At 43.6% G+C, this 18821-nt stretch overlaps 1 protein-coding gene across 1 annotated transcript in view; it reads left to right on the plus strand.

Moving 5' to 3' along the window:
* Positions 1–17142: 17142 nt before the first annotated feature.
* PPP4R2 (protein phosphatase 4 regulatory subunit 2) overlaps positions 17143–18821 on the plus strand; it is a 60502-nt gene continuing 58823 nt past the window's right edge. The window contains exons 1-2 of the mRNA XM_012474225.2: positions 17143–17260; positions 18272–18353. Of these exons, the coding sequence (XP_012329648.1) occupies positions 17227–17260; positions 18272–18353 (116 nt within the window). The 5' untranslated portion in view covers positions 17143–17226. The remainder of the gene's footprint in view (positions 17261–18271; positions 18354–18821) is intronic.

Consider the following 18821-nt stretch of genomic DNA (forward strand, 5'->3'; position numbering starts at 1 on the left):
CAATCTCTACTAAAAATACAAAAATTAGGCAGGTGTGCATGCCTGGCTACAGGTGGTGCACGCCTGTAGTCCTAACTACTTAAGAGGCTGAGACATGAGACTCACTTGAACCCAAGAGGTGGAGGCTGTAGGGAGCCGAGATTGTGCCATTGCAATCCAGCCTGGGTGACAGGGTGAGACTCTATCTCAAAAAGAAAAGAAAAGAAAAGAAAAACAAAACAAATGTCTCAGAAAGTCCCTGTATAATCTACCTCCTATCTCCTCTGTTCTCATCTTGAGTTACTCTCCCCAACTACACTAATTTCCATTTATGCTGGTTTGTTTTCTCTTTAAGTATCTAAGCTTTTTTCCTCCCCCAGGGCTTTTGCATGTACCTGGAATCCTACACCTTGCCTTGCACCTTCTTTCACCTGGCAAATTTCCACTATCCTTCAGGTCTGAATTTAAATGTCATTTCCTCATGGAAGCCTCCTCTTATTATGTCATATAAGGGCAGGTTTTCCTTTTATATTGACTTGTATCACCTTGCACTTTTTATATGCATCATCTATTATAATAATACTAATACTTATTTGTATAAAATTATTAGTTTATTGGATACCTGGCCCCGTAGACACATAGATCCTTGAGGGTATGGTCCTTGCTAATTCTGTTCTCTGCTCTATACCCATCATCCAGCTCAATACCTAACACATTTCTCATGCTCAAAAAATATGGGCTGGGCATGGTGGCTCATGTCTGTAGTCTCAGCACTTCGGGAGGCCCAGGCAGGTGGATCACCTGAGGGCAGGAGTTTGAGACCAGCCTGGCTAACATAGCAAAACCCCATCTCTACTAAAAATACAAGTATTATCTGGGCATGGTGGTGGCCACGTGTAATACCCACTACTCAGGAAGCCGAGGCGGGAGCATTGCTTGAACCTGGGAGGCAGAGGTTGCAGTGCGCCGAGATCGTGCTATTGCACTTCAGCCTGGGTGACAAGATTGAAACTCCGTCTCAAAAAAAAAAAAAAAAAAAAAATTCAAGGAATAAATAAGTGAAGTTATTCATCTGCATCATGAATGGGGTCCGATTTCTATTGGCAAAGCTTCACAATAGCCTGTATTGATTTTGAGTGTTCTCAAAAACTACTTTTCCTGTAAATATTGGTGCTGGGATATAATAACCCATCCTATAAAGTTTCAGCCAGGCATAGTGGCTCACACCTGTAATCCTAGCACTTTGGGAGGCCGAGGCGGGCAGATCACCTGAGGTCAGGAGTTCAAGACCAGCTTGGCCATTATAGTGAAACCCTGTCTCCATTAAAAATACAAAAATTTGCTGGGTGTGGTGGTGCATACCTGTAGTCCTAGCTACTCGGGAGACTGAGGTGGAAGAATTCCTTGAACCCAGGAGGCGGACGCTGCGGTGAGCCAAGATTTCGTCACTGCACTCCAGCCTGGTGATAGAGCAAGACTCTGTGTCAAAAAAAAAAAAGAAAGAAAAGAAAAGGAAAGAGAGAGTAGGAAGGAAAGGAAAGGAAGGAAGGAAGGAAGGAAAAAGAAAGAAGGAAAGAAAGAAAAAGAAAGAAAGGAAAGAGAAAAGAAAGAAGAAAGAGAAAGGCTCATTTAGTGAAAGTATTTTGAGACCAGGTGTGGTGCATGATGCCTGTAATTCCAGCACTTTGGGAGGCTAGGCAGGAGGATCATGAGGCCAAGAGTTCAAGAGCAACCTAGGCAACATGGCAAGTCCCCATCTTAAAAAAAAAAAAAAATTCTAATTGCTGGGACTGATGATCCTCCTGACTACAAGTGCATACTTGTAGTCCTAGCTACTTGGGAGGCTGAGTCAGGAGGATCATTTGAACCCAGGAGGTCAAGCCTGTAATGAGCTATAATTGTACCACTATACTCCAGCCTGGGTGAGAAAACAAGACCTTGTCCCTAAAAAAAAAAAAAAAAGAGAGAGAGAGAGAACGTATTGATTGAGTCAGTTTATTTACTTATTAATAAAATGACATGGTTAGGTCAGTTGAGGTTAAAGTTCCTTTCTGGGTAAATGCTTTCTGTTTCCATAATCTGTTTTTTATAGCTCTGTGGTAGATATTTGTGGGATTTTGTCTGCCTGACAACCACCCCACTCCTGGTATCAATTTCTTTAGTCATTAAAACTCTACGAATTGTGACAACAAACACAACTCAAACTAGTACAGAGAAAAAAAGGTAATAGATTGTCTTGTGTATGTGAAAAATCCAGAAATAGCTCTCTATTCAAAGGCTCAAATGATGCTAAGGGAAATATATCATTTTAATAATGCTTTTTTTCATTAATATTTTATTGAGAACCACACATCCTTCTAGGATTCCAGCCATAAAATTTTCATGTCATTTTAATAGAATCATTCCATCTTTGGAAAAATAGCTTGTCTCCATGTTCAGATGAAAAATGATATTGCCAACCTGGGTCAAAACATCAAGAAAATTGTTCTCCTGTTGTTTGTCTTAAGACAACTATAATATTTCTTTTTCCCCTCATTGAAAACTATCATTAACCAAATAAAGCCCTCATACTAGAAACAATTCAGTAATAACATGAATGAATGATTTGGGAGGGGGTGGTTCCTTGTCGTAAATTTGATCTGTTGGACAAGAGTACTTTAACAATTCCTCAGTTGCACATTCCTCATATACTCCCAGAGGTGGTAGTCAAAATCACAAATGTTGACGTATCCAGTAAACTCATATGGGCTCTATGTCATGTATATGACATATAGGCTGTAACTATAAAGAGACACCTGGGAACACCTATGCCTGTTTCATTATGGAGCACTTAGAGTTTATCAAAACAGTAACATTTTTTTTTTCAGGAATGCTATTCTGGGTCAAGTGACAATGCAAGTCTAAATGTCATATTCGGAAATTGAATTATTCTAAATTATTGTGATTAGAAAAGATTGCAAGTGGTCTGGCGCAGTGGCTCACACGCCTGTAATCCATCCCAGCACTCTGAGAGGCCAAGGCAGGCAGATCACCTAAGGTCCAGAGTTTGAGAACAGCTTGGCCAACGTGGCAGAACACTGTCTCTACTAAAATTACGACAACGACAAAATAATTTTGCCAGATCTGATGGCAGGCACCTATAATTCCAGCTGCTAGGGAGGCTGAGGCAGGAGAATTGCTTGAACCCAGGAGGTGGAGGTTGCAGTGAGTCGAGATCATGCCACTGCATGCCAGCCTGGGCGACAGAGCAAAACTCTGTCTCAAAAAAAAAAAAAGAAAAGAAAAGAAAAGAAAGGATTGCAAGCACACAGTTGAAAGAAAAATGAAAGGACTGATACTAGCTTTTCAAAACCATATTAAGTGTTTAAAACTTGGTCATTGTGCCTGTAATCCCAGCTACTTGGGAGGCTGAGGCAGGAGAATCACTTGAACATGGGAGGCAAAGGTTGCCATGAGCCGAGATCACGCCATTGCACTCAAGCCTGGGCAACAAGAGGGAAACTCCGTCTCAAAAAAAAAAAAAAAAAAATTGACCAGTGTTTATAACAGCTCCTCTAATATTCTATTGTTTGTATGTGTTTGGTGGTTTTAAAACATAAAACAAATATGTGCTCAATTGAGAAGAAATTCAGATAAAGTCATTAACTAATTAAGAAAATAGTTGTTGTATTGTGTGTTGGAATCTAAGCTTCTTAAGGTCGCCATCTGCCTATTTAGAACCCACAGTTTCTGGCATCTAACAGATGACCAGCATAGCATGCCCTGCCTTATTCCCTTAACGTACATTATTTCCATGCATGCCAGCTCAAATTCTGATTCCTAACCTGTGACTCTGCCTGAAGGCTCCTTTTTTGCCACTGCAGCCTGCTCTGCTTGCCTACAGGCAGGCGGAAAGTGTTGGGAAATTAACACCTCTGGGAGTAGCCCTCAATCACTGACTGAGGGGTTGGTAGATAAATGCCTCAGCTCCTCCTCTTCTATGGAAGGGTAACTCTGATCTGTTCCAGAATTGCGTCCCAGAATTTTCCAGTGTGAAGAAGCTCAAATTGCTCACAGTAGTAACTTTCTTAATTATATACATTATTTATTGGCCTTCTTGCCTTCCCTGTCTCACTTCCCCACTCCTCCCAGTGTTTCCTTGGATTTGGCCCCCAAATAGACCACTTGTACTTAAATCTTTGTCTTATCATTTGCAATTGGTAATTTTTTTCATGTGAATAAAAAATGGAATTTTGACCAGGCATAGGTGACTCACGCCTATAATTCCAGCACTTGGGAGGCCCAGGCGGATGGATCATCTGAGGTCAGGAGTTTGAGACCAGCCTGGCCAACATGGTGAAACCCTCTTTCTACTCAAAATACAAAAATTAGCTGGACATGGTGGTGGGCGCCTGTAATCTCAGCTACTCAGAAAACTGAGACAGGAGACTCACTTGAATCTGGGAGGTAGAGCTTGCAGCAAGTCAAGATTCCACCACTGTACTCCAGCCTGAGTGACAGAGTGAAACTCAGTCTAAAAAAAAAAAAAAAAAAATTTAAATAATACCTATATTGTATCTAAGTTTACTAATTGTAAGAATAATTATCCTCCCCACTCTACTCCTCCTTCATCATCTCTGTTTCTGCTGTTTTTTGTTTTTTTTTTTGAGATTGAGTCTCACTCTGTTGCCTAGGCTGGAGTGCAGTGGTGTGATCTTGGCTCATTGCAACCTCCACCTCCCAGATTCAAGTGATTCTCATGCCTCAGCCTCCCAAGTAGCTGGGACTACAGACATGAGCGAGCACACCTGGATAATTTTTGTATTTTTAGTAGAAATGGGGTTTCACCATGTTGGCCAGGCTGGTCTCGAACTCTTGACCTCAGGTGATCCGCCTGCCTCAGCCTCCCAACGTACTGGGATTACAGGTTCACACCATCATGCCTGACTAATTTTTGTATTTTTAGTAAAGACAGGGTTTGCATGTTGGCCAGGCTGGTCTTGAAATCCTGACCTTAGGTGATCTGCCCGCCTTGGCCTCCCAAAGTGCTGGGATTACAGGCATGAGCTACTGTACCTGGCCCTTCATCTCTGTTTCTGTTTTTATTTTTATTTATTTATTTTTCGAGAATGAGCTTTTGCTCTGTCGCCCAGGCTGGAGTGCAATGGCACGATCTTAGCTCACTGCAGCCTCCGTCTCCTGGGTTCAAGTGATTTTCCTGCCTCAGCCTCCCAAGTAGCTGGGATTATAGGTGTCTGCCACCATTCCTGGTTAGTTTTTGTATTTTTAGAAGACACCGCGTTTCACCATGTTGGCCAGGCTGGTCTCAAACTCCTGATCTGAAGTAATCCACCCCTGTCAGCCTCCCAAAGTGCTGGGATTATAAACATGAACCACTGCGCCTGGCAAGTCTTGGTTTTCTATTTTGGAAAGTTTGAATTAACTCTGCACAAAGTATTTGGAATTTAGCATTCTTATACATTCTCTTATTTTTCTCTCATCACTGGATTTTACTAGCTATTATGATGTTACATATTCAAGGTTTATAACATTTCTCCTGCAGTTTGTAGCATGGCGATTACTTTAATTTTATTATGAATGATAACATAGTTGGTATTTTTAACTCTAAAAATCCTCCAATGCTTTTAATTTTATTAAGTCTATTTCCCTTTTTAAGGTATGTATTTTAAATGCATTGTATTCTAATTTTTTTAAAAATTTCTGACTTGTGTTTAGGGAGTCAATATTTTTGTACAACTCTTTTAAGATATAATTGAAATGCAATAAACTACATATATTTCAAAGGTATGGTTTGATTGGTTTTGACTTACATATGCTCATTTGAAATCATCTCCACATACAAGATAACACATATTTCCATCACCCACAAAGGGCTCTTCATACTCCTTTCAATTTGTTCCTTCCTCCACCTCTCTCCCTGACAATTGGTCTGCTTTCTTTTACTCTACATGACTTTTCACATTCCCGAATTTTATGCAGATGGAATCACACAGTATGCATTTTTTTTGTCTGGCTTCTTTGACTCTGCATACTTATTTTGAGATTCATCCATGTTGAATGAATGAGCTCTTTATTCCTCTTTATTGTTTAGTAATGTTTCTTTCCATGGAATAATAATAATTTGTTTACTCATTCTCTTGTTGATGGACATTTGCTTGTCTCCAGTTTGTGTCTATTACAAATAAAGTTGTTGTAAATATTTGTGAAGAAGTATTTGCCTGAACATATACTTTCATTTCTTTTGAGTAAAAATTAGAATTTGTAACAGAATAAGTGAGTAGTATGGTAGGTGTACGTTTAACTTTTTAAATTTATTTCGTCTTTTTTTCAGACAGGATATCACTCTGTTACCCACAGTATAGTGTCACGATCATGGCTCACTGAGGCCTTGACCTCCCAGGCTCAAGTGATCCTCCCACCTCGGATTCCCAAGTAGCTGGGACCACAGGCACATACTAATGTGCCTGGCTAGTTTTTAATTTTTTGTAGAGATGGGTCTCCCTATGTTGCCCAGGCTGGTCTCGAACTCCTGGGCTCAAGTGGTCCTCACACCTCAGCCTCCCAAAGTGTTAAGATTACAGGTGTGAGCCACCACGCCTGGCTGTATGTTTAAAGAAACTGCTCCATCATTTACATTCCCACCAGCTGTTCCAGTTGCTGCACAGCCTTACCAAGATCATATAGAAAATATTTTTAATGTTAGCCCATCTAATGAGTGTGAAGTGGTATCTCATTGTGGTTTCAAGTTATATTTTCCTCGTGCATAATGTTGAGCATCCTTTTATTTGTTTATTTGATACTCATGTCTTGATTGGTGAAGTACCTCTTCAAATATTTTGCCCATTTAAAAAAGTTGGGATGTTTGTGTTTTGTTATTCAGTTTGGGAACTCTTTACATGTTCTGGAAACAAGTCCTTTGACATATGTGTTGCAATTTTTTTTTTTTTTTTTTTTTTTTTTTTTTGAGATGGAGTTTCACTCTTGTCACCCAGGCTGGAGTGCAATGGCACGACCTTGGCTCACTGCAACCTCTGCCTCCCAGGTTCAATTGATTCTCCTGCCTCCGCCTCCTGAGTAACTGGGATTACAGGCACACATCACCACGCCCAGCTAATTTTTGTATTTTTAGTAGAGATGTAGTTTCACCATGTTGACCAGGCTGGTTTTGAAGTCCTGACCTCAGGTGACCCACCTGCCTTGGTCTCCCAAAGTGCTAGGATTATAGGCATGAGCCACCACACCCAGCCTGCAAATATCTTTTCTTAGGCTGTGACTTGCCTGTTAATTTTCTTTTTTTTTTTTGAGACAGAGTCTTGCTCTGTTACCAGGCGCCAGGCTGGAGTTCAGTGATGCAATCTCGGTTCACTGCAACCTCTGCCTCCCAGATTCAAGCAATTCTCCTGCCTCAGCCTCCCAAGTAGCTGGGACCACAGGCGTGCATCACCACGCCCAGCTAATTTTTGTATTTTTTAGTAGAGATGGGGTTTCACCATGGTCTCGATCTCTTGACCTCGTAATCCACCCACCTTGGCCTCCCAAAGTGCTGGGATTACAGGCGTGAGCCACCGTGCCCGGCCTAATTTTCTTAATGGTGTCTTTCTAAGAACAAAAGTTTTCATATTGATAAAGTCTGATTTATTGCCTAGTGCCAGGCTCAGTGGCTCACATCTATAATCCCAGTGCTTTGGGAGGCCAAGGCAGGAGGATCTCTTAAGCTCAGGAGTTTGAGACCATCCTGGGCTATACAATGAGACCTTGTCTCTACAAAATATTTATTTAAATTAGCCAAGCATGATGGCATGTACCTGTGGTCCCAACTACTCAGGAGGCTGAGGTGAGAGGATTGCTTGAAACTGGGAGGCAGAGGCTGCAGTGAGCCCAGATCCTGCCACTGCACTCCAGCCTGAGGGACAGAGCAAGACCCTATCTCAGAAAAAAAAAAAAAAAGTCTGATTTATCAACTTTTTCTTTTTTGTTTTATGTGTTGTGATAAATTATTGTCTATCTTATATTGCAAAGATTTTCTATGTCTTTTTCCAAAAATTTTATAGCTTCGGGGGTTTCCTTGTTTTGTTTTGCTTTGAGACAGGGTCTCGCTCTATCACCCAGGCTGGAGTGCCATGACGTGATCATGACTACCTGCAGCCTTGACCTCCCGTGCCTCAAGCAGTCCTTTCAGCTCAGTATCCCAAGTACTGAGACTTGGGATACTACAGGCCCACACCACCATGTCTGGCTAATTTTTTGTAGAAAGGGGTCTCATTTTGTTGTCCAGGCTGATCTCAAACTTCTGGACTCAAATGATACTCCCACTTTGGCCTCCCAAAGTGCTAGAATTACAGGAGTGAGCCACCATGCTCAACCAGTTTTAGATTATATACTGCTAAGGACTGAAAGTTTGTGTCCCCTCAGTATTTGTACATTGACATCTTACTTGCAATGTGATCATATTAGGAGACGGAACTTTTGAGAGGTAATTAGGTCATAAGGGTAAACTGTCATGAATAGAATTAGTGTCCTTATATAAGAAACGTAGCTGGGCACAATGGCTCACACCCATAATCCCAACACTTTGGGAGGCTGAGGCTGGCAGATTACCTGAGGTCAGGAGTTTGAGACCATCCTGGCCAACATGGTGAAAACCCCATCTCTACTAAAAATACAAAAATTACCAGGCATGGTGGCGGTGCCTGTAATCCCAGCTACTTGGGAGGCTAAGGCAGGAGAATTACTTGAACCCAAGAGGCAGAGGTTGCAGAGAGCCAAGACTGCGCCACTGCACTCCAGCCTAGGTGACAGAGTGAGACTCTGTCTCAAAATAAAAAAGAAAAAGAAACATGAGAGAGATGATTTCTGTCTTGCTAGTGGTTTGCAAACCAGGAAGAGCAACTCTCTCCAGACACTGGATCTTCCAGTGCCTTGATCTTGGATTTCTCAGCCTCTAGAATTGTAAGAAATAAATGTCTGTTGTTTAAGCCACCAAGTTTATGGTATTAATCTTACCTCAAACTGACTAGGATATATACTTAACTATACAATGCATTTTGTGAGGTTTGTTCTTGGGTTCTTGCTGAGTTTAAAAGGAAGAAACTGAGGCCAGCACAAGAAGACCCAATGTCTTTTTTTATTTATTCAGGCTCCTGGGCGAGGTTTTGCAGTCCAACAGGAGGGGCTGGAGAAGTCGCACAGACTCCTCTCAGACATGGGGTTTTATAGGGAGTGAAGGAGCTCAATTGGTTGTGGGAGAGCAGGACTACTATTGAGTAAGGTTATAAGCCTTTGTTTGCATACAGGACTTGGCTGCTATTGGTTAGAATTACTCAGCTGCTATTGGCTAGAAAGACTTGGCTGCTATTGGCTAGAATCACAAGACCCTGCTTGCATACTGGGTTCTTTAAGGGAAAGCCAGGCTGTGCGAGAAAGGGAGAAGGGAACATGCCCGAGCTTGTCCGAGCTTTCAGGGGAAAAAAGGGGTGGGGGGGTGTGTCCGAGCTCCCGGCAAGGCAATCGGCCTTACACATTTTGAGTCAATTTTTATGTATGGTGAGAGGTAAGGGTTCATGTTCATTGATTTCTATACAAGTATCCAATTGATTCAAAAGTTGATTCAACTGACTTGTGTTTACCTAGATATGGATATTCAAAGCAATACTTGCTTTAAAAAATCAAAGGCAGCCGGGCATGGTGGCTCACGCCTGTAATCCTAGCACTTTGGAAGGCTGAGGTGGGGGGATCACCTGAGGTCAGGAGTTCAAGACCAGCCTGGCCATCATGGTGAAACCCCATCTTTATAAAAAATAAAATAAAATAAAATAAAATAAATAAAATAAAAAATCAAGGGCAATAAGCCTTTATATTCATTCATTCATTCAATAAATATTTATTGAGTTTCTATTAAGTGCTAAAGTTCCTAATAGGCTTTGGAGACCCATAGTGAATAAGATGCAACCCTACCCTCAAATAGATTACACTTTAATTGTGGAAATAAATATTAAAATAATTATAATATGGTATGATAAAAGTATGTTATAGCTGTGTTTTTCATGCCACTATCAAAGAAGCTACAGCCAATGTTTAAAAAATAAAAAAGAAGAGAATATGTCAGAGTATATAGCAATGGCCAGGCACGGTGGCTGATGTCTGTATTCCCAGCACTTTGGGAGGCCGAGCTCTGCAGGTCAATTGAGGTCAGGAATTCAAAACCAGCCTGGCCAACATGGTGAAACTCCGTCTCTACTAAAAATATACAAATTAGCCAGTTGTGGGGGTGGGCGCCTATAATCCTAGCTAAGGCAGGAGGCTAAGCCAAGAAAATCGCTTGAACCCGGGGGGCAGAGGTTGCAGTGGGTGAAGATGGTATCACTGCACTCCAGCCTGGGCAACAGAGCGAGACTGTGTCTTAAAAAATAAGAAATAAATAGCAATATAAATATTGCTTTATAAAATCATATTTTAATTATATAGTATATAATTAATGTTTATTGGGTTGCAGTATAAAATAATATTTTTTAATTGAGACAAACTGTCACTTTGTTGTCCAGGCTGGGGTGCAGTGGCGCAATCTCGGCTCACTACAACCTCTGCCACCTGGGTTCAAGCACTTCTCCTGCCTCAGCCTCCCAAGTAGCAGACTTGTGCCACCATACCTGGCTAATTTTTGTGTGTCTAGTAGAGATGGGGTTTCACCATACTGGCCAGGCTGGTCTTGAACTCTTGATCTTAACTGATCTGCCCACCTTGGCTTCCCAAAGTGCTGGGATAACAGATGTGAGCCACCATCCCCAGCCTGTAGTGTCCAAAGTGTGAGGTTGAGGAGAATTTGAGAGACAGAAGAGGAAGAGGTGATGTGATCACAGAGGCAGGGACTGGAGTGATGTGGTCTCAACTTAAGGAATACTGACAGTCACCTGAAGCTGGAAGAGACACAGAATGGATCTTCCCCTCGAGCTTTCAGAGATAGCACGGTCCTACTGACACCTTCATCTCAGACTCCTATCCTCCAGAACTGCAAGAGAATACATTTCTGTTGTCTTCAGCCACCCAGTTTGTGGTAACTTGTTACAGCAGCCACAAGGAGCTAATATAATTATAAAGGGGGAAAAACAACCTTACAGAGATGAAACTTGGCAGATACTACCTTCTTCGTGTAATCAACATGAACATCATTAGTAATGAGACAAATTGAAATGGTGTATCATCCAATGGGATGGAAAGAGAAGAATACAGCATTCCTTTATGATATTCCTGCCAGAGATGCATGGCCTAGATCTAATAAGGAAAAAACATCACACAACTCCACACTGAGGGCCAGTCCACACATTTGTACTCTTCAGCAGGATCAAGGTATGGAAAGTCAAGGAAAAACTGAGGAGCTCTTTCAGCCTAAAGGAGACTGAAGAGACATAACAACTGAATGAAACGCTTGAACCTAGACTGGATCTTTTTCTTATAAAGAATATTATCAAGTCAATTGGTGCAACTTAAGTAAGGTGTGAGGGTCAGGTGGAGGTAACATACCAATGCCAATTTCCTGGTCTTGATGATAGATAGCATTTTGGTTATGCAGGAGAATGTCATTGTTGTAACAATTGTTGTATAATAATAATCGTTGTACAATTATGTTTAGCAATTATATACTAACGTTTTTAGGGGTTTGGGGGTATCTCTTCAGCAGCTTACTCTTAAATAGTTCAGGAAAAAAAATGTTTGTATTGTACTCGCAACTTTTTTGTTGTTTGTTTTTCAGATGGAGTCTTGTTCTGTCACCCAGGCTGGAGTACAGTGGTGAGATCTTGGCTCACTGCACCCTCTGCCACCTGGGTTCAAGTGATTCTCCTGCCTCAGCCTCCCGAGTAGCTGGGACTACAGGTGCATGCCACAATGCCTGGCAATTTTTTGTATTTTTAGTAGAGATAGGGTTTCACCATGTTGGCCAGGCTGGTCTCAAACTCCTGACCTCAGGTGATCCACTCACCTCGGCCTCCCAAAGTGCTAGGATTACATGCGTGAGCCACCGTGCCTAGCCTGTACTTGAAACTTTTACGTGAGTTTGAAATCATTTCAAAAGAAAAAGAAAAACCATAAAGATTATTTTACATCTTAACCTATATAAGTAAGAACACTACCTAACATTGAGTCAGATCACTGGCTTCATTCTCTCGGCAAACCAATGAGTAAGTCACCACTATTGACTTCAATTTACACATAAGGAAACTGAGGCACTTTGTTATTAATCATTTACCTGAGTTCACACAGCTTAGAAGTAAAAGCCAGAAATTAAACAAGATGTCTGATTTTAGACCTTTTTCTTTTAACCAATGCATTATTCAATTTTGTCATATTCAATTATTGTATATATGTGTATGTATGTGTGTATGTGTGTATACACAGTCATGCACACATAACAATGTTGCAGTTGATGACAGATCACATAAATGACAGTGGTCTCATAAGATTATAATACTGTATTTTTACTATGCCTTTTCTATGTTTGGGTATGTTTAGAAAAACTAGTAACACTATTACTATTGTATTACAATTGCCTATAGTATTCAGGATAGTAACACGCTGTAATGGTTCGTAGCCTAGGAGCAATAGAAAGTATCTTAGCCTAGGTGTGTAGGAGGCTATACCATCTAGGTTTGTGTAAGTACACTCTACGATGTTTGCACGACAATGAAATTGCCCAGCAGTACGTTTCTCAGAATTTATCTCTGTTATTAAGTGACACATGACTGTGTATATATTAGTCAGGGTTCTCCAAAGAAACAGAACCTATAGGATGAGGGTGTGTGGGTATGGGTGTTGAGAAAAGGAGACACACACACACACACACACACACACACACACAGAAAGAGAAAGTGTGCAGAGTTGAAGAAGAGAATGGCTGCTGGGTTCAGGGACCATCCTTGATCTGTGGAATACCCTACTCTCCTCATAAACTTCTATTTTGTTTTTTTTTTAGACTGAGTTTCACTCTGTCACCAGGCTGGAGTGCAGTGGCACCTTCTCAGCTCACTGCAACCTCCGCCTCCTGGGTTCAAGTGATTTTCCTGCTTCAGCCTCCTGAGTAGCTGGGATTATAGGCCTGCGGCACCATGCCCAACTAATTTTTTGGATTTTTAGTAGAGACAGAGTTTCACCATGTTGGCCAGGCTGGTCTCAAACTCCTGACCTCGTAATCCCCCCACCTTGGCCTCCCAAAGTGCTGGGATTACAGGTATGAACGACCACGTGCGGCCAAAATTCCCATTTTCTTTCACACATTTTGAAGCCAACTTCCACTACTACAGTCAGACCTAATAAAGATGGCCACCTAGGCAAGCCCACTCTGCCAGTTGCCTCCTCTGACACTGCTCTTAAACCCAACATGGCCACCAGTAGCCATCATGCCTGTGGTGACACCAGAGACAACAACCCAGGGTCTTTTTGCACAGATCTTTTGTTACCCTTGTTTCCACTAAAAAAGTGGAAAGTCTCTGGGAAAAAAGTAAAGTCTGATGGTTTGTGAAACTGCTCTCATACTTGTTTAGAAAAGTGTATTCAGTTTATTATCTTCCTATCTCAACCTCATTGGTATTTATTACGTGTACAAATAAAAACTTCAGGGCAAGAATAAAAAGCCATGAGAATCAAAAGAAGGTCTAAAGCTTTGTACAGTGGTATTGTAACCCAATCTGTCCTCTGTTCTCCAGCTTGTTTAGACTGGATATTGGTTTTTCTAGATTTTTCTTCAATCCCTTCTTGTCCCTTCCCACAGACCCATCTCAGAAGGACAGCCAAGCTCCAGTATTTTTCCCTGAGGTTAAAAAAAGATCCACCCACATGTTCTCTGACATAGTTCTGGCTGTTTTCTCTCTCCCGTCTCTTTCTGTCTCCATGTTCTACAGCCTAGTCTGTGTCTCCTCCATGTTCAGGCCTTTTCCCTCTTGTGCTTACCCAGAACATAGGCCTTCATCTTGCCTGTTTTCCTGAATGTTCATATTTATTTAAGGTCCACCTCTCTTATTAGACCATGAGATCCATGGGGGAAAGAGAGACTATGCACCAACCTTTCCCCCAGCACCTTGAAGACCCTCACAGACTGTTTACCTTAATACGATTCCCTCTGTCTGGAGGGCTCTTCTCTCTCAGTACGAATCTTTTCTAGTCTTTAAGTGAGACCCTTTCTAGTGCTTGCTTCGGCAGCACATATACTAAGCGAGACCCTTTCTAAAAAGCAGCTTCCATCTCTGCCTGGAAGAAATTTTGCAGGCCTCTGAATGTCTGATATACAGCCTTGCTTTCTACCTTGCATGAGGGACTACACTCACATCTTATCTTTCCTAGTATTTTGCAACTTTCTTGAGGACAAGAAAGTGTTTGGGGGCCCTGAAGCCAGTCTAGGTTTGAATCATGGGTCAGTCACCTGCCTATGTAGTTGTGCGATTCTGTAAAAGCAATTTCACCTCTTTATATTTCAGTTTTCCTTTTTTTTCTTTATTTATTTTTGAGACGGAGTTTTGCTCTTGTTGCCCAGACTGGAGTGCAGTGGCGTGACCTTGGCTCACTGCAACCTCCTCCTCCTGGGTTCAAGCAATTCTCCTGCCTCAGCCTCCCGAGTAGCTGGGGTTACAAGTGCCCGCCACCACGCCCAGCTAATTTTTGTATTTTTAGTAAAGATGGGGTTTCATCATGTTGGCCAGGCTGGTCTCCAGCTTTCAACCTCAGATACAGGGGACTGGTTCTCTGATGGCACAATTTGAGAGAGCTATTTTGGGTGTGAGTGTCTTGTGCCTACATCTATCACCTAGGATCAGGATCAAAGCCACTGTCTTTTAAGAGGGTCAATAGTGTAATGGCTCTCTCCAAACTTGCATCTTCTAACACCAAACAATAACCTTCTTCCCTCCCTCCCTCCTTCTTCCTTCCTTTCTCCCTTCCTCCCTTCCTCTCTCCGTCCTTCTCTCCTCTCCTTCCTTTCATGACTTTGTGCTGTGCTGGATTTTAGGAAGAGGTGGAACAATCCCTCCCCTCCCCTCTCCTTTCTCCCCCCCCTCCCCGCCCCTCCCCTCTCCTTCCTCCCCCCTCCCCGCCCCTCCCCTCTCCTTCCTCGCCCCCTCCCCTTCCCTCTCCTCCCCTGCCTTCCCTTCCCCTCCCCTCCCCTTCCCTCTCCTCCCCTGCCTTCCCTTCCCTTCCTTTCTTCCTTTCTCTTTTTTTTTTGACAGAGTCTCACTTTGTCGCTCTCAGGCTGGAGTACAGTGGCGCAATCTTGTCTCACTGCAACCTCAGCCTCCCGGGTTCAAGCGATTCTCCTGCCTCAGCCTCATGAATAGCTAGGATTACATGTTCTTGCCACCAGGCCCGGCTAATTTTTTTTTTTTTTTTTTTTTTTTTTTGTAGTTTTAGTAGAGACGGGTTTTGCCATGTTGGTCGGGCTGATCTCAAACTCCTGACCTCATGTGATCTGATCTCAAACTCCTGATCTCATATGATCTGCCCACCTTAGACTCCCAAAGTGTTGGGATTGCAGGTCTGAGCCACCGTGTCCGGGCACTACCATTTCTTTTAAAAGCTCACAGATTCAGAGTATAAAAATGTCCACAAACTGGCTGGGAGCTAGATGTTTTAGGTTCTGGGTTCTAGAGCTGTCTCGCCAGACTTGCTGTCTATGACACAGTTTTCCCTCTTGTAAAATGTCAGAGCTGAAGAGGACTTCTGAGGTTCCCGCCCTCTCCTACTTCCTGGGTGATTATGTAATGTAATAATAATCACAGCGGTAATAAAAACCGCAGCCACCTTAATCGAGTCTTCCAGCTTCCACGCACTGTGCTAAATGTTTCACATTTGCCATTTTACTCAATCCTCTTGGCTATCTTACACCCCCCATTTTATATATAAGAACCCTGAAGCTGCCTGAGTTTAGGTAACTACTTCAGGGCCACACAGGGAGTAAGTAGTTGAGTTGGGATTTGAATATTGATTCCAAACCTTGAGCTCTTAATCACTCTGGGTTAGGCAGGGAGATATTCTTGCTAGGATTACTAGTAATGCTGAGTGTACGTATGTATGTATTTTAAGTTTTATTATTTGAAACAGTCTCGCTTTGTTGCCCAGGCTGGAGTGCAGTGGCGCGATCTTTGGCTCACTACAACCTCTGCCTCCTGGGTTCAAGCGATTCTGTGCCTCAGCCTTCCGAGTAGCTGGGATTACAGGCACATGCCACCATGCCAGGCTACATTTTGTATTTTTAGCAGAGACGGGTTTTCGCCATGTTAATCAGGCTAGTCTTCAACTCCTGACCTGAAGTGATCCACCCGTCTCAGCCTCCCAAAGTGCTGGGATTACAGGCGTGAGCCACAGCACCAGGCCTGTATTTATTTATTTATTTATTTTTAAACACGGGGTTTCACCATGTTGGTCAGGCTGGTCTTGAACACCAGACCTCAGGTGATCCGCCCGCCTTGGCCTCCAAAGTGCTTGGATTACAGGCGTGAGCCACCATGCCCGGCCTTTATTTCTATATAGAGAAAGGTGCGGCGACGGTCTCACTTTGTTGCCCAGGCTGTCTCGAACTCCGGTCCTCTCGCCTAGGCCTCTCTCCCAAAGTACTGGGAACACTGGCGTGAGCCCCCCGCCTGGCCTCGCTGAACGTTTTTTAGGCGCATTCTGAACGCGAAGTGTACACACGGAATTCTCACAGCAACTGCATAGGACATCAGTACCAGTGCCTTCATTGTACAGATGGGGGAAATGAGGCTCAGAGAGGCGAAGTAAATAGCTTAAAGTCACAGAGAGAGCAAATTGCAGGGATTCAAAGCCTGGGAGTCCGCCTGCAACCCTCTTGCCGGACTGTCCAGTTTTCAGCTCCGCAGAGGGTGGCCGAGGGCTGGGACTCCAGGAGCCGCAGGCACACAGCGCGCTCAGCAGCTGCGCTGGGCCTTTACGTCACGCCTCCGCCGCGCACGCGCTCTCGGGCTCTGGGCCGGGGCGCGCGGCGGGAGCGAGGACGGCGGCGGGGAGCGTGCGCGCAGTGACGTGCGGGGCGCCATGTTGGAGGGTTGGTGGTAGCGGCTTGGGGAGGTGCTCGCTCTGTCGGTCTCGCTCTTTCGCACGCTTCCCCCGGCTCCCTTCGTTCCCCCCCCCGGTCGCCTGCGTGCCGGAGTGTGTGCGAGGGAGGGGGAGGGCGTCGGGGGGGTGGGGGGAGGCGTTCCGGTCCCCAGGAGACCTGCGGAGGGAGGCGGAGGCTGTGAGGGACTCCGGGAAGCCATGGACGTCGAGAGGCTCCAGGAGGCGCTGAAAGGTGGGGGTAGCTGCCCCCTCTCCATTCCTCCTCATCTTCTCCGGCCTTCTCTTCTCTCCTTTTAGGGCGGCTGTCTCCGAGGGCCAGGGTCGGGGCCGGGCGCGGTGTGGGGAGCGCGCTTCCCGGGCTCCCATCCCCCTCCGCCTCCCCAGGGGCGGGGAGCCCTGTGGGCAGCTCCCTCCCGCCCCGCTCTGGCTTTGTGTTGGCCGCCGGCGTCTGGGCTGGGGGAGGGGAGCCGGGAAGCTCTTGCGGGGCCCCAGTCCGTCTCCCATCGGTTCGGGGAACGAGTCGCTGCCCCGCAGACCCCTCCCTCCCAGGCAGCCTCTTTTCTCCGCCAGGCCACTCGCACGCCAGGCGTTGTGGTGGGAGAAAAAGTAAAAGGTTGGTTGCGGTGGAGGGGAGGCGGGGTGGCACCGCAACTTTTAAGTTGTCTCAGGATACCTTTTTCGGGGCTTTGGAAGTCATCCTTCCCCACCCTAATTTCAAGGTGTTTGCCTTCACTGTTCTTGATTGCACGACTTCAACGCAACAGGCTTGAGAACAGTGAATTTCAAACTTCGAGTAGAGAGATTTCAGCGTTTTGAGAATTATTCCTTGACATGCAGAATCATTTGGGGACGGCTACTTGGGGTAGTTGTTGTTTCTTGAAAAGGCAGATTTATGGACTTAGATGAACAATTGGTGGGAGTCTGGGCCTCTGGATTTTTATTTTCACTGGATTCCCAGATTAATGTGATGCTGGTGTTCCCCCGGACCACACTTCGAGAAGCCCTGGGTTAAAAATGGTTTGTTAGGTTGAGTGCCCCCTTTAGGAGGATTCTTGTTATCTGTAAAGAGGGTGAAATGTTGGAAGTAGAACTTGGAGGGTTGAGGTGGTTATTTGGTTGAGAGGCCTTATTTTTATTTTTTATTTAATTGCTTCTTAGTAAGGGAAAGGACTGGGAGGGAAGTTTGTTTTTACAGGGCTTTTGAGAAAACGGATAACATTTTTTTTTTTCTTCCTTTATCTAGATTTTGAGAAGAGGGGGAAAAAGGAAGTTTGTCCTGTCCTGGATCAGTTTCTTTGTCATGTAGCCAAGACTGGTGAAACAATGTGAGTTGAAAACATGCATTGGTTGTTACAGACCAGTGCATTATTCAGAATTGCTTATGAAAGGGAAAAAAGTGTATTTAGGGATAATTAATCATTCTAAATTGTAGAAGTTCTGGTCATTTAAATAATTTACGTATAAATTTACATTTAAAGAACTTATATCCTTATTTATACATGCTCTGTAATGGATTTTAAAAACGTGTATGTTAAAATTTTCTTTATGTATAAATTTGCATTTAAAGAACATTCCTTGTTTACTCTATACATGCTCTGTAATGGATTTTAAAAACCTGTGTATGTTAAAATTTTCTTTATATTCTAGGCTTTGGCATACTTAGAGAACGTATCAGTCTGAAAGAGCCAGAAAAAGGAAGAATGCCTATTCCATTATGACCCTTTTTGGCTTATTTGACAAATAGGCTTATTCCCAGAATTTTGTGGCTTTGATTCTGTTTGAGTCTTGGTGGT

This window comes from Aotus nancymaae, unplaced genomic scaffold, assembly GCF_030222135.1.
Source record: "Aotus nancymaae isolate 86718 unplaced genomic scaffold, 86718_ANA_hifiasm-v0.15.2.pri h1tg000046l, whole genome shotgun sequence".
In the NCBI taxonomy this organism is placed as follows: Eukaryota; Metazoa; Chordata; class Mammalia; order Primates; family Aotidae; genus Aotus; species Aotus nancymaae.